This window comes from Solanum stenotomum, chromosome 1 (genome assembly GCF_019186545.1).
Source record: "Solanum stenotomum isolate F172 chromosome 1, ASM1918654v1, whole genome shotgun sequence".
Lineage (NCBI taxonomy): Eukaryota > Viridiplantae > Streptophyta > Magnoliopsida > Solanales > Solanaceae > Solanum > Solanum stenotomum.
Window position 1 is genome coordinate 94,180,504 of NC_064282.1, and position 14,486 is coordinate 94,194,989.

The 14,486-nt window shown below is 35.9% G+C and overlaps 3 protein-coding genes across 4 annotated transcripts; 1 reads left to right on the top strand and 2 right to left on the bottom strand.

Moving 5' to 3' along the window:
* The first annotated feature begins 1,874 nt into the window (after positions 1-1,874).
* LOC125870335 (inactive protein RESTRICTED TEV MOVEMENT 2-like) lies at positions 1,875-3,148 on the top strand. Its single transcript, XM_049550740.1, has 2 exons — positions 1,875-2,019; positions 2,438-3,148. Exons 1-2 carry the CDS (start codon positions 1,911-1,913, stop codon positions 3,046-3,048), a joined length of 720 nt encoding a protein of 239 aa, XP_049406697.1. The 5' UTR covers positions 1,875-1,910; the 3' UTR covers positions 3,049-3,148.
* Positions 3,149-3,534: 386 nt separating this feature from the next.
* LOC125870295 (double-stranded RNA-binding protein 3-like) lies at positions 3,535-6,798 on the bottom strand. Its single transcript, XM_049550701.1, has 7 exons — positions 6,587-6,798; positions 5,549-5,634; positions 5,237-5,335; positions 4,872-5,110; positions 4,446-4,665; positions 4,115-4,234; positions 3,535-4,014 (listed from the first exon to the last, which is right to left on the bottom strand). Exons 1-7 carry the CDS (start codon positions 6,796-6,798, stop codon positions 3,650-3,652), a joined length of 1,341 nt encoding a protein of 446 aa, XP_049406658.1. The 3' UTR covers positions 3,535-3,649.
* A 1,570-nt stretch (positions 6,799-8,368) lies between these two features.
* LOC125870241 (5-methyltetrahydropteroyltriglutamate--homocysteine methyltransferase-like) lies at positions 8,369-13,350 on the bottom strand. 2 transcript variants are annotated; one of them, XM_049550624.1, is made up of 12 exons: positions 13,185-13,350; positions 12,286-12,639; positions 12,097-12,184; positions 11,817-11,944; positions 11,328-11,719; positions 10,890-11,053; positions 10,495-10,575; positions 10,241-10,407; positions 10,048-10,153; positions 9,713-9,963; positions 9,424-9,625; positions 8,369-8,961 (listed from the first exon to the last, which is right to left on the bottom strand). In XM_049550624.1, exons 1-12 carry the CDS (start codon positions 13,334-13,336, stop codon positions 8,593-8,595), a joined length of 2,454 nt encoding a protein of 817 aa, XP_049406581.1. In that variant the 5' UTR covers positions 13,337-13,350; the 3' UTR covers positions 8,369-8,592. The 2 variants fall into 2 exon arrangements, with proteins under 2 accessions (XP_049406581.1, XP_049406588.1); XM_049550631.1 differs by having other exon boundaries at positions 10,495-10,571; positions 10,886-11,053.
* Between the last annotated feature and the right edge of the window lie 1,136 nt (positions 13,351-14,486).

The following is a 14,486-nucleotide window of genomic DNA, read 5'->3' on the forward strand; positions in this document are numbered from 1 at the left end:
CCAAAACCGGTTGGGAAATTTCTATGATTGTGAATGGAAATGATAAACTGTAATCTATCAATTTGTTTGTGAATCTTAAAACCATTATAACTGCTAATTAAGGTGCAATGTTGATCTTTAGCGCATATACAACAACATACTCAATGTAATTCCACATTGTGGTCTGGAGAGGGTGATGTGTACACAACCTTACCCCTACCTTGTGAAGGTAGTAGAAAGGTTGTTTCCAAGTCTAGAATGTGATTTGTACGCAACGTGACATCTACCTTGTGAAGGTAGTACAGAGGTTGTTTCTGATAGACTTTTGGCTAAAGTAAAGCATATCAAAATCACTAAGAAAAGGAAATACAGTTGTGAAGAAGTCATGTAGAAAATAATGGAGAAAAGAACAGTAGAAACAACAAATAATATGATAACCGAAGCAAGGAAAACAAAATGTAATAATAAGATCGAGGAATAATATTGTAAGAGAGCAATAATAATTATATTGATAAAAGAAAATCGATAGCACTCGACTATCTACAAACCTTCTACCATGATCCTCGACCTCCATATCCTCCTATCTAGAGTCATGTCCTTGATATATTACAAGTGTGCATGTCCAGTCTAATTAGCTCTTCCTAATACGATCTTCAGCCTACCTCTACCCCTCTTCAAATCTACCATAGCCAACCTCTCACACCACACTAAATAGGATCTGCTGATGATCATTTTTCATTAGATTTCTAATTGAAAATTATGTGCAACAAGAGAAAAAAAATGAGTTATCCACCGGAAAGTTAGTATTTTCAGGTCGTGTGATTTTTGTGTTAATATCTTCAAAGTTAAGTGATTTTTGTGTTGTGAAAAGAAAAAGTGATAGTTACGTGACCATATATGAAATTTACCTAGCTTTCCGTAGTAATAACTAAGAGAGTTCAGGTTACATTCAACTCACAATAAGAAGCAATTGACTTTACATATGCAATGCTAATAATTCTTAGTGCTAAAAGTTCATTTCAAATACATTACATTATAAACTTTGGAAAAAAGGACAAACTGGTTCCTACTTTTCTATTGCTCCTTGAGTATTGTTTCGTCACACCCCAAATCCGGGGTGAGACGTGACACAACACCCCATCTTAACGTTGACTGAGCGAACCAATTAAATATAGTTACCCATACTCATGAAAAATGAATGTCAAACCTTATGAAAAAGGTATATTAATGTTTGCAATACTTGTATCATGTAGCACATTATCCAAATCATACTTAGCAGTATGATTCTTGAAACATGTGTGCAAAGGCGAAGGTAGAGTAGAAGGTACGAATTCAACAGAACCTAGCTAGTAGCTTTTGTCCTAACCTTGTATTTGTCTTAAAAACTATTTGATACATATACAAATTATTAATTTAGAACTCAGTAACTTAAAAGAGCTAAAATCCAGAACATATTAACTTTAAATCTTGAATCGACCTCTACATATATGTAGATAATAATATAAACTCAAGAACAAACTAACTTCCCACAATATTTTTTTTTTACCCATGCTCCTTAAGGGGTATTAGGACCTTTGTAAAGTTTCATGTCTTATTGAAAAAAAAAGGTATATTCTCCCTTCTTTTGTACTATAGACTTTCCATATCCCAATTAGAAATTCTTAAACTTTTGAGCCTCAAAACTTTGTACCTAATCTTTCAGGTTCCCTATTTAGGAGTTCTTTTTCATGTACAAGAAAACTCTGTATAGCTTAAAGAAAAGGTTAGTTAAGGAATAAGTATCTTGAAAGAAAACACAAAAAAAAAAAGCATTTCAAGAAAGTTTTCTTGTGAATTTTTCTAAGTATATAAATATACACTTCAAACTTTAATCAGTTTCATCAACAAGAAAAGATTACATATTAACAAAAGAGAGAAAAGAAAGATCCAATATGAATTCAAAGGGAGCTACTACACCAACTCAAGCATATGAAGATTTTGTGCCATCATCAAAGCTGGTTCATGGAGAACATTTTGACACAATTCACATTGATCTTCATGGTAATTTTCTTTTAGTCATTGATTATTTGTTTTCCTCCTCATCCCATCGATGGCGTATCTAGACTAGACATGAATCCGTTAGAAGCTATTGTGTGCGCGTTGTGAGAAAAAAATTGACATATAATTCATTGACTCTAAATTCTGGATTTACCTCCAACCAAAATGTTGCATGTAAAACACTTGTGTACATTCACATCACACGCGATTATTGTTATGTTTTTTTTATAAATTTCATGGTTAAATCTAGCTAAGAGTTTATCTTTTATCTTGTGGAACGTATTAATGTCATATACGATTATGGACGTTGAGCCTAACTCATGAAATGAAGATTATCCAAAACCGTATAAGGAGACAATAACTTATTCCCTAAACCATATGGCATAACAGTTACAGACTAATGAACATTGAGAATACACAGGTTTCAAGAAGGAACAGCTGAGAGTTGTACTTGCCGGCACAGGAACTCTGAAGATCAGCGGACAACGGCCAATTGGTCCGACTAAATGGCAGAGGTTTCTGAAGGAATTTCCTGTTGTGGAAAACTGTGACAGAAGCAAAATCAGCGCGAAGTTTGAAAACGGAATTCTTCATGTTAAACAACCAAAACTGATAACAACAGTGGAAAAGGAGAAGGAATTGTCAGCCACATTAGCTGAGAATACCCCTGCAGCTAAAAGACAGAAGACTACTTTACGAGACGAATTTGGTAAACAGGACAATGCTGATGTTGATACCCCTGCTAAAGAAGAACCAAAGGAAACTAGTCCTAAAACAAGTGAGCAAACAGAAGCTAAAAGTCTCGTAGAGAAAAAATTACCATCACATGATAGTAGTTCAAGTAGTAGTTCTTCCCATTCCAGTGAATCCGAAAGTGAATCGACTGATGATGATACAGATGATGAAACATCCAAAAATGCCAGTTGTTTGGTTGCAAACCTGAAGAAGCCAAGTAAAGTGATTAAAATGACTCTTGTTGGTCTGTTGGTTCTTGGAATCAGCCTCTATGTCGCCAACGAAAGATCTCATTAAATTTCATTTCTAAACTGTACTCAATCAATTTGTTATGAATCATAAAACCATCATTTGAATAAACAATAAGTGCTGATGAGATGAAATGATCTGTATTTTTCATGTGTGTTCACTAAAGGTCTGCATCATTTGGATCCTTTGTATATAGGCTGCACTCGCCTCTGCTTGCCCGGTCGAGCAGCTACTTAACAGATTATTTAATGATTGTCATTTTTCATTGAGATAATGATCACAAACATAACTATCACTTATTCACGAGTTTCACACCGCAACTATCAGTTGTTCCCTTCCCCAACCTGAACGATGGTGATAATTTAGGTAGGAAAAGGGAACAACTGATAGTTGAAGTGTGTTTAAATACATATATGATGATAGTTCAGGTAGGAAAAGGGAACAACTGATAGTTCCAGTGCATAATTAGCCACATTTTTCGGAATAGCACCATTTAACTTCCACAAACACTTAATGTTTCAGAAAATAAAACACTTAATACAAGTACTTTAAATAGAAAGTAGCTATAATCATCTTTGATTTAGTTTAGCCTCTATGTATAAGAGAACGATAAACGTAACTAGCATTCTTCTACTGTAATAGTACATAATTAGCCACATTTTTCATTGAGGAATTCCAAGCTCACAACAGCCCACTTATCTTCAGCAATAGGAAGTACAATAGTACCCGTGGGGAGGACCCCGTCTGGAATGGATTTGTAAACTCTGAACCTGTTGGAAAGGAGGTAACTTTTGGTTTCTGCAGTCCTCCTCGCACTAGAATTTGCATTCAAGACAGTAGGAAATTTGGATGGTGTAGTTTTACTAGGCAAATGGTGCAATGATTCCACTGAAGAAGGGGATTTCTCGTTGACACTGAGCTCTTGGACACCAAGCGTAAGTGAAGATGCATTAACTTTATCAGCACCTATGGACTTTGGAGATGTATGTTTAGAGTAAACTATCTCCTCTTCATCTGTCAAAGGCATGAATAATTAGTTGCATCAGAACCAGTACTAATAATAAGACAATCACATTAGTTGGAACGCGTACATAGTGAAAACTATGAGACAAACCTCTGAATTTTTCTTGACTAATGGAAATGGACAGTGATTCCATGATAGGTTCAGTTTTGACAATTTCACCTTCCAACTCCGCGGAAACAGTTGAAAGATTACCAGCATATATGGATTTGCCTGAAATTGGAAAAGATGTCGAAATACTGTAGAACAGTAAAATTTTCAATAGTCTTCCAACTGCAATAAGTTAATCTCAAGACAAATAGCTGTTAGCCTGAACGGAGGTAAACTAGTTGGCCGAATGGTATATATCCATAACTAGCCCTTCCTATAATGTCTGATTGGCTCATGTATAGTCGTATACAGAAGGTAGAAGAAGAATACTTACATTTTGTTAAAGCTGTATAAGCAACCTCGGCAGCATTTTCTTCTGCCTGTTTCTTGGACTTTGCGCCATCCCCGTGAAAGATTTCTGCTTCAATTTCTACACTTGAGAAGAATGTCAGATTGTGAGGCTCACCGGCCCTGGTTGTTTTATATCTAGGCAAGCAAATTTCTTCTTGTTGTGCTAGTTCTTGCAGGAAACTCTTGTAGCTGCCGGTATTACTCTGCAACGAAGATAATAAAATGAACAAAAGAGAAAACTTCCATGCCAGTTGCCAAAACGAAAACTGAACACACTTGCAGCAAACAAGATGGATTGACGACTTGGCTAGAATTCAAGTTACATACACTGACAGTGTAAACATTGTGAAGTAACGCTTATCATAGACGGTGCATATAGGACATATACTCAGATAACAAGGGACTATACCTTTTCTAAGGCAACGGTTACGAGTTTCATTAATGCAAACTGTGCAGCAGATTCTTCTGCTTCCTCTGAACTCTTGTATGCTTCAGGACTTTTGAACAATTCACCAGCCACTGTCACAGTTGCCTCGAAATAAAGACCTTGAGCTGAACTCATCCTTTTGTTGCGGTACACAGGTACACCAAGGTTTTTCCTTTTTGCATACATCTGCAGCTTCGTCTTGTACTGATAATGAGACTCTTCTGTAACAAAAACAACCTAACTTAGACATTTAAGGCGAATGGTAATGACACCAAAATCTCAACAACAACAAAAAATGAAGTGTATTATTTATCAAATGGAACAGCAAACTATCTTAGGCTCTTCACCTTGCTTGATCTCAGAAGTATTAAGATGATCCTGCAGATGTTGACATGTTTCCTCGGTTTTCGTTAGTCCACTATCTTCTATAGTTAGAAGTGAACCACCTAATAATAAGTAGAGAAAGATGTTACTTTAAAGAAAAAAGGAAATTACAAGTCAAGCAAGGTTTTAGAACATAAAGAAAAAGTTTCGAAAAAGAAATGAAGGATTCATAAATGACTAAAGTCTAAACAGCAATCGCAATAGTAATGACACTGAAATCTCAAAAGATCGAAGTGTAATCAAATGTAACAGAAAGATCATCTTAGACTTTTCACCTTGCTTGATCTCAGAAGTACTTTTATCCTGCAGACTTGCATCAATTTTTGTTAGCCTGCTATCTTCTGCAGTTGGAAGTGAACCATCCGTAGAAAAAACATGTTATTTACTATACAAATTCAAACCACATTATTCTACCATTTCCCTTCTCTGGCCAATTAATTTTAAAAAGGAGTAGTAATAAATTTTACATATGCAACGCTGATAAGCTTACAAGAGCAGCAATGGCAGAACCTATTTTTCTATTTGAACATTGGACAAGCTTACAACACAAAACTTACTATCTATTCTAAAGCTCTCTCTCCTACCAGTAATGTATCGATAATCCTAGACAAGCAAGAAACGCGTGAAACTAAATACTAATGAGCCAATCATTTGTTCCACTCGTAAAGAATGCATCATCTTTTCTTGAAACAATACAAGAAGGGGAAACGAGAGCATATCATTTCTACAAAATAAGAGAAAATGAGAGCATACGACACATTCTCCACACCGAACTTCAAGTGTCAATCAAGCAATCAATCTACTATATATGCCACGCTCACGAACTAATAGGGGTCGGTTTTATGAAATCTCTGTATCCATTCCACTCTCCTAATAAATCCAATATTTAACATATTCATCTTAGTTAAATTAAAACGTACCCCTTCTCCTTTATCCGGGACTTTGGACTTGCATGTGACAGAGTTAAACAAACTTCAAATGTGAAAAAGAAGGAAAAGTAAAAAAGAGCAAAAAGTGATTTGTCTATAACAAACTTGGAAGAAAATCAGACCATATTTGACTATTTGAGTTCACAAGTTCAAGAGAAAAAGTATAAAACCAGAGCTTCTATGTGAAACACTACGTTGTTCGAACTCTTCAAAAATGCCAACAGGTGCATGTCCGATCTTTTTTGGAGGATCCAACACTGACATGGCAACATTTTTGAAGAGTCTGAACAACGTATAGCTCAAACCTGTAAACAAGCATCAACATAATCAAAACAAACACTTGTAAACATGATCTTTAAGAGATACTTCATATGTATATATATACCATTAGTAAAGTGAAGAAAAGCAAACTTAGCAGCTTCATTATGTGCTTCTTTTGATGATTTGCGCAAAGGTAGAGAGTCAAAATTGATGCCATTGACAATAACAGAAGCTTTGAATTTTGGGTTGTGATCTGATCCATCTCTCATACAACAATATTGAGGAAGTGCCCATTTCTTGCTATGACACAATTCTTGCAGCTTTGACTTGTACATTTTTTTTTCTCTGCTTCTAAGTAGTAGTTTTTTTGCTTTCAAGTTCCTTTTCTATATGTACACATAGAAATGCCACACACACACACCCCCCCCCCCCCCCCCCCACACAAACACAAGTTTCCTTCATGGTTCATGCATTGAGCATTGAGAATCTTGACCCCCCCCCACCCCCACCCCATAATCTTCTGCATGTTCTAGTATTATTTTATTTTATTTTGATTTTCCACCTGGTGTCCGGTATTCCATTGGAACTCAACTATTCATGATTCATGTCGTGTAGGCAGTGGTGGAGCCAGAAATTTTAACAAGGGTGTCCAAGAATAATGGTGTGTGCGGTACCCACATTGGAACCCAACTATTCCAGATTCGTGTCGTGTAGGCAGTGGCGGACCGAGAAATTTTATTAAGGATATCCAAGAATAATGGTGTGTGGCTGTCAAAAATAAAACAAAAAAAATATTGTGCTAATTGGGGTTCAAACCCAGAACTCCTTCATTGAAATGGACACCAATTACCAGGCATAGCTTTTGTCAACAGTCTCCAACTTAACAGTTGAACACCCTGGGATGGCTATAGCTACACCACTGCATGTAGAGCTCCATTTGGGGTACTCGCATTGGAACCCAACAATTCCAGATTCGCGTTGTGTAGGGTCCATTCGGTGGGAAGCGTTTTAATCCAAGGATTTTTTCATACTCAGGTTCGAACCCGAGATTTCTGGTTAAGAAAAAAACAGTCTCATCTGTTGAACAACGTATGTTGGTGGTCCATGTTTTAGTACTATTACAAAGGAGGAACAAAAAAATACTGTTGCAAGCTGATTTTGTGAATGTACCATTTGGCAGTCACTTTTAACATGTGTTAATTTCTATCTGAACTACTGATTAACTATACTCATTGTAATATTAAAGTTGTAAAATATATTTTTTTATGACATTTAAAGTAATCAAACTATGTGAAATTGCTCAGGAAATATAAATAATTTCATGGATCAGGACAAGTCATTTGCCACGTGGCCCGTACTTTGCCACACTGTAACTTCCACTGTGTTAAAAAATTACTATCGTGATTTTAAAGAAAATACAATTAAATGAAAAAAGGAAAAAAAGAACTACAGTAAATCAATATAGACTTTAACTTAAAAAAAATAACAAAAATGGAAGTAAAAGATTAATATAGGTTAATAATATAGTTTGATGAGATTATGGTTTAGTTATTCATTGAATCACTTTACAATCAGGGTGTGTTTGATGGGAAGGAAATTTAAATGTTTAATTTAAATTTCTTTTTAATAATCGTAATGTTCGAACCACCTCAATTAATTCCACATAATACATATCACCTCCCACCAACAACACGTATCAAGTGAAATTTGAACATGTGACCTCATTGTTGTCGACCCAAATTATTGATCATTAGCTCACACCCCTAGATATAGTTTCTTATTATCTTGGGTTCAAAATTCAATACATAAGCAAAAAATATTTATATATAATCTAGACAAATACTATGAGAGATGGAGTGGTGGGGATGCGGGCTACAAGGTGACGATTAGGATGAAGATGAGGTGTGTCGAACAGTGGGACACCATCAAAATGGAATGGCACTATGAAATTTATTTTTCCTACTTCTACTGGGGTAAAATACAAGAAGCAATGATGAAAAAGGAGCCAATATAGCAAACCTCAGACAATTTGCCAGTAACTCAGAAACCTACATATTATTTCTCTGCAACAAACAGCCATGGCAATTTCAAACGGCACTTCACGTTGGATCAACTATGGTAAGTCAAGATCATTTCGTGCTGGCCAACTGGTTGCGGAGAAGCTTAGCAGCTGCTACCATGTTGCTGAGTGCAGGCTTAACTTCAGTATACTTGCGCGTCTTGAGGCCACAGTCGGGGTTGACCCAGAGGATGTTGGTATCAAGGACTGCAAGCATCTTGCTGATTCTGTCAGCTATTTCTTCTGTTGATGGAATCCTTGGTGAATGGATGTCGTATACTCCAGGGCCAATGCCAGCACCATACTTCACTCCCTCTCGGAACACAGAAAGAAGCTTCTCGTCAGACCTGGAGTTCTCGATGGTGATAACGTCAGCATCCATGTCGATAATTGAATGGATGATGTCATTGAAGTTTGAATAACACATGTGAGTGTGAATCTGTCACAACAAATGGCAAAGATCATTAAAAACTATGTAAAAGAAGGAAAATGCTACCTTTAGTATAATCAAGAAATCCTTGAGAGCCAGCTGGCGCACAATTTGAAACTCGATGCATACTGACTTGCCCCTCTACCCTTCTCTGCTTAAATCCATATAGGGTTTGAACGCGTGTAACCCAGACTACTACCAAAGCACAAGGGGCAAAGAAAATAACTTCCACCAATAACACAAAATGCCCCTCAATTCTACCTACCTATTAGTTTTACCGGACAACAATTAGGATTTAGGAACGAAGCTCCAATTCCACACATCAGAAGTTGCTTATGAATCTTTCGATCCCATCATTGCAATATTGTTGGACATTGGACATGTCGGGAAACATTAGGGAGGAAATTTTGAAGAAGTAGATAAGCACAATACACTTCGACACATAATTATATTCATCTAATAAATACAGACCTGGGTAGTGTCTTGAACACCACAGTTGGTAATCCTGAATGAATGTACAGCCCAGTTCAAGTAGAAAGCTTCCTCGGATTTTCTAAGAGGTAAACCCTCTCTTAAAGCAGCTTCATCGATCTGAATGACATTAATGCCAGCCTTCTCGAGATCTTCAACCTCATCCTTAATAGCCAAAGCAATTTGGTAGCAAGTCTCAAATCTAAAAAAGCAACAAGAATCAGTTAGAAATTAGATGTGTGCGGGATTAAGAAAGATATGTACTGTGTTGAAGCTTAAAAGTTGAAACCTCGGCTGGTCATCTCTAACAAAAGACCAGTTTAATATGGTAACAGGTCCTGTAAGCATTCCCTTCATTGGGCGCTTGCTCATGCTCTGTGCCCGTGAAGACCAGAAGACAGTCATTGGTTTTGGGCGACTGACATCACCGTAGATTATTGGTGGCTTAACACAGCGAGATCCATAAGATTGAACCCATCCATTGGCAGTAAAAGCAAAACCAGATAATTGCTCCCCAAAATACTCGACCATATCGTTTCTCTGCATTTTGATGATGAAATGTTAGGGTTCTCAGCTTCTTCGGCATAACCTTACAGACAATTAAACATGACTGATGTTTCTCACCTCTGGCTCTCCGTGCACAAGAACATCAATGTCTAGATCCTCCTGGAGTTTGACTACTTTGCTGATTTCCTCCGTAATATATTTGACATAATCTTCCTCCGGGATCCTTCAATAGTCGGAGGGAAAAACTAATTAATATGCAGGCTTAAACAACAACATGTTAACGGAATAATTGCAAAAGTAGATAGTTAACTTGTTAGCCTTGTATTCTCGTCGAACTTTTCTAAGCTCCAATGTCTGAGGGAAAGAACCGATGGTAGTGGTTGGAAGAGCCGGAAGACTCAGCTTCTTCTGTTGAGCTTCCAACCTTGCACTGACAGTTGTGGCTCTGCGATGATCAGAGCCCTTCAAAGCAGCAGCCTGAACATGAAAGGCGGATTATAAGTTGATAATACAAAAGAGCTAAAACTATAATAAGATGGATATAAAACACCTGAGTATACTTACAGCCTTCTGCACAGCCCCGTTGGTCACTCTGGGAGAGGATTTTCTGGATGTGCGAGCTGCAGCGTTAGCAGAGAAAACTGCCTGCAGACAGAAACAGAAGCAGCAAAGGGCGATATTAACCAAGTTTTGAATAATGATATGAAACTTAATTGCTGGTAAAGAAATGTATCGAGGTCCACACAGTTATAATGTACAACAGATCCATTAAATATCATAAACACTAAAATTTAAGTGTTCAGCAATGTAGCATGGCTAAACTTAATCGAATATGACCAGTAATACGATTTAAAGATTCATTACTATTTAAATATCACATGTTCTAGATATATATTTGCCTGATCCACTATTATGATTCATTTTCCGTGTAGATGATTAACAAAAATATGTCAACATACCTCGTCTTTTTGTCCAGCCAACGCCTTTGCCAACACGTTGACTTCAACCAATTTTTGTGCAGCAAATGCAAGCCATGACTTAATTTCTTCATCCAACTTAGTTTCATTCATTAAATCAACTGCAGTGTGGAGAAGCGAGCAGGAGGTGGAGACCACAAGCTTGTCTGAAGAAAAGAAATGCCCAATAGTGTCAGCTCATATAATTCTGATCATGCACAGACCTATATTATTTTCACTTATTGAAACAATTATATAGCTGCAAGGATATCACTAATTTTAATACATTCCTTTACTGTTGGATAAAGCAGAGAGCAAACTGAGGACTAACTTTACTGGTACATGTCCAAAAATTATAAATAAACTTTTAGGTTTCTTGAGAAACTATGCGGACTCACATTTTCCTATTCAACGTAATAAAATGCAGTTACAACCAGTTACCTTTTCCGACTAGGTTCTCAAGAGCTTGCAAGGTACTGAGAGAAGAAGCAAGATCATTAGCCCAAATATTCCTCCCATCAACTACTCCGGCAAATAGATACTTTTCTGAAGGAAAACCACTCTTGATCAAATCAAGATTCTTCGATCCACGAACTAGATCAAACCCCAGTGCAGTAACACATTTTAAAGAAGTCACTGTTTTGAAAGCTTCAGCAGGAACATCAGCAAAGTATGTCTCAATGAGGACATTTAATCCAGAAAGCGATGACTCTAATTCTGAGTAAGCATGAGAAAATGCTTGCAATTGATGAGAATCAAGATCCTTAACAAGAGTAGGCTCATCAAACTGAATCCAACTAGCACCAACTGCCTTTAGTTCAGCAATGACTTCCCTGAATGAACAGAAAGATATAAGCCAGTTCCGATGAGTGAACGTTTTAGATAGTATACATGGCTGAACTACAGAATTGAGAATTGATCTGCTCTTACTTGTAAACTGGAAGAATCTTTTCAATCAGTGATAGAAGAGGAAACGACTTTTCAACACCCTTTGCTGCTTTTGATAACAAGAGGAAGGAAACTGGACCTACGAGGACAGGGACTGTGTCAATGCCGAGCTGCAAAAACAAAGGGTTGAACAATATCAGAACACCAAAGAATTCTAAAAGATTCAGTTAATACAGTTGACATGTGGCTTCTACCATTTAAATTTGATATACCTCTGCAATAAGAAGGAAAATAAAAAAATTAGTATGAGTCATAAACTTACAGATTTAGCCTCCTTGTATTCATTAACTGCCTTGTGAGATGCATAGGAGAACTTAACATCTGGACCTAATTCAGGAACAATATAGTGGCTGCATCCAAGAACAAGAAGCTCATATAAACAGGCCATTACACAGTAAGATCTCAAAGCTCACTAAGTTGTTGAACATTTGAATGAAATGCCGTCACTTACTAGTTGGTGTCGAACCATTTTGTCATTTCCATGGCAGGTACAGAGGCGTTTCCCCTAGCCATTGGGAAGTAGACATCAAAACCAATCTCACCACCATTCCAACCATATCTTGGTGGAACTGCACCTAGCATAGCAGTTGTGTCCAAGACTTGGTCATAATACGAGAAGGTGTTGCTTGGAATATATTTAATGCCAGCATCAGCCATCTGCTTCCAAATAGATGACCTAAGATCAGCTGCCACTTTCTCCAAATCCTCAGAATTGCTTTTCCCATCCCAAAAAGATTCCAACGCAAACTTAAGCTCTCTCTTGGGCCCCATACGAGGATATCCAACAACGTGAGACGCCATTGTTCTGTTTTAACAGTCACAAGATAAAGTACCACAAATTAAATTCGAACATTTCAACAGCCTCTAAAGTTTATACATCCATCTGTTCATGCAAGGGGTCACATATCAACTCGAATGATAAACTCAGCCTACTTTTGCCATGTTAAAACTATATGCAATGCTTCATAAAAAAAGATATTGAACCGTTAAAAAAGACACTTTTTGTTCATTCATCAAAGCACCAAAACAAACACAATAATAAATTGATACTAATAAGCAAAAAAGCTTAAAGAATCAAGAAATCGGCAGAAACAAACACATAATTAATTGATAGTACTAATAAGCAAATAACTTTTAGACACCCACAATCCAAAATCCAAAATCCAAACTTTGAACTACTGAAACACAAATCACTTCAAATAAATTACAGTGACACTGATTATTCTAAGTATTAACTAATATTAAGCAAAAAACTTAAACACCCACAATCCAAAATCCAAACTTTAAAATACTGAAACACAACACACTTCAAACTGATAAACAAAAACAAGAAACGAGCAGAAAACAAACCTGAACCGAAAGTTTAAACGCAAGAATTGGGTGCCACGTGGCGGTGTGAAAACTGAAATTGATGAACCAAATGATAGAAAAGTTGATGAAGAAGATGAAGGTAAAACTAGTCTCATATATATTGAACTCAATTTCTTAACAGTAGTTAACATGTCCACTTTTCAGATTCTTTGCTTCATATATATTTTGTAACCTACTCGCTACTACTGCTACTGTTTCTTGAAATTCTCTTTATTTACTTCTTGGTCCCTTTTGTTTTTTTTTTCAGCTTTTAGCACCAAATATTTATCATAATGGTATTTTGGGACCAAAATATTTTATTGGCAAACCAACACATATGTATTACACTAGTGGGGAATGTTAGTAGATCATTTGATCGTTGGTTACTTGATTTTTCGTCTTACTGGTTAGGATTTGATTTCATATTTTAAAATCTCGGTATAGATAATAAAACTTTATGAGATTCTACGAGACGTGTTTAATTTAAGTTTGAATTCTACAAAATTGTTCAATTATAATTACGATTCTTGGAGATTACTCAACCCTAAACTCTATTTCATGCTCATATAAAAGGGAATTGTATTCCCTTAAAAAGACATCTTGAATATTCCGTAAATTTATGGAATATTCATAAAGAGATCATCCAAATCATCTTAGTATCATGGATAAATCGAATCATGGATAAATCTCAGGAGAGTAGAATCAACAGATTTGTACTCACAGTGTTGATAAATAAAATTATGTTTCAATACTCACAATTTTGATAAATAAAATTATGTTTATTCATATTTTTTTGTGATTGTAATTTATTTTCTGTCACTTCAAAATTTGTTGTAAACTACATTCCTACTTAATTATCTGATAAACTACATTCTTGAATTTCGCAATTAAAGAAAAATTGTATTCACGATCAAATATACTATTTTTGACATGATTCCTAAAGATTTTCTTCGAATAATGAAACGTGCCAAAATATACTAAAATTAAGCAAACTAATATGCATAATCATATAAATCATTTGCATATATTCTTATCTTGATAAGAAAAATATTATTATCCCTTTATACCACTTAAATTATATTTTTTATAATTTTTCATTCGGTATTTAATTTTCACATAAAAGCCTAATTACGTTTGAATTTATGAGAAAAAAATCATATTAAAGATGAAATGTTTTTTATCAAAAAAGATTTATATCACTGACTCAAATTCAGATATATATATATATCATAGTTTCACCTCTTCTCAGTATTATCACCATTGCCACGACAAATAATATTTTTTTAATTAACTCCCAAATCA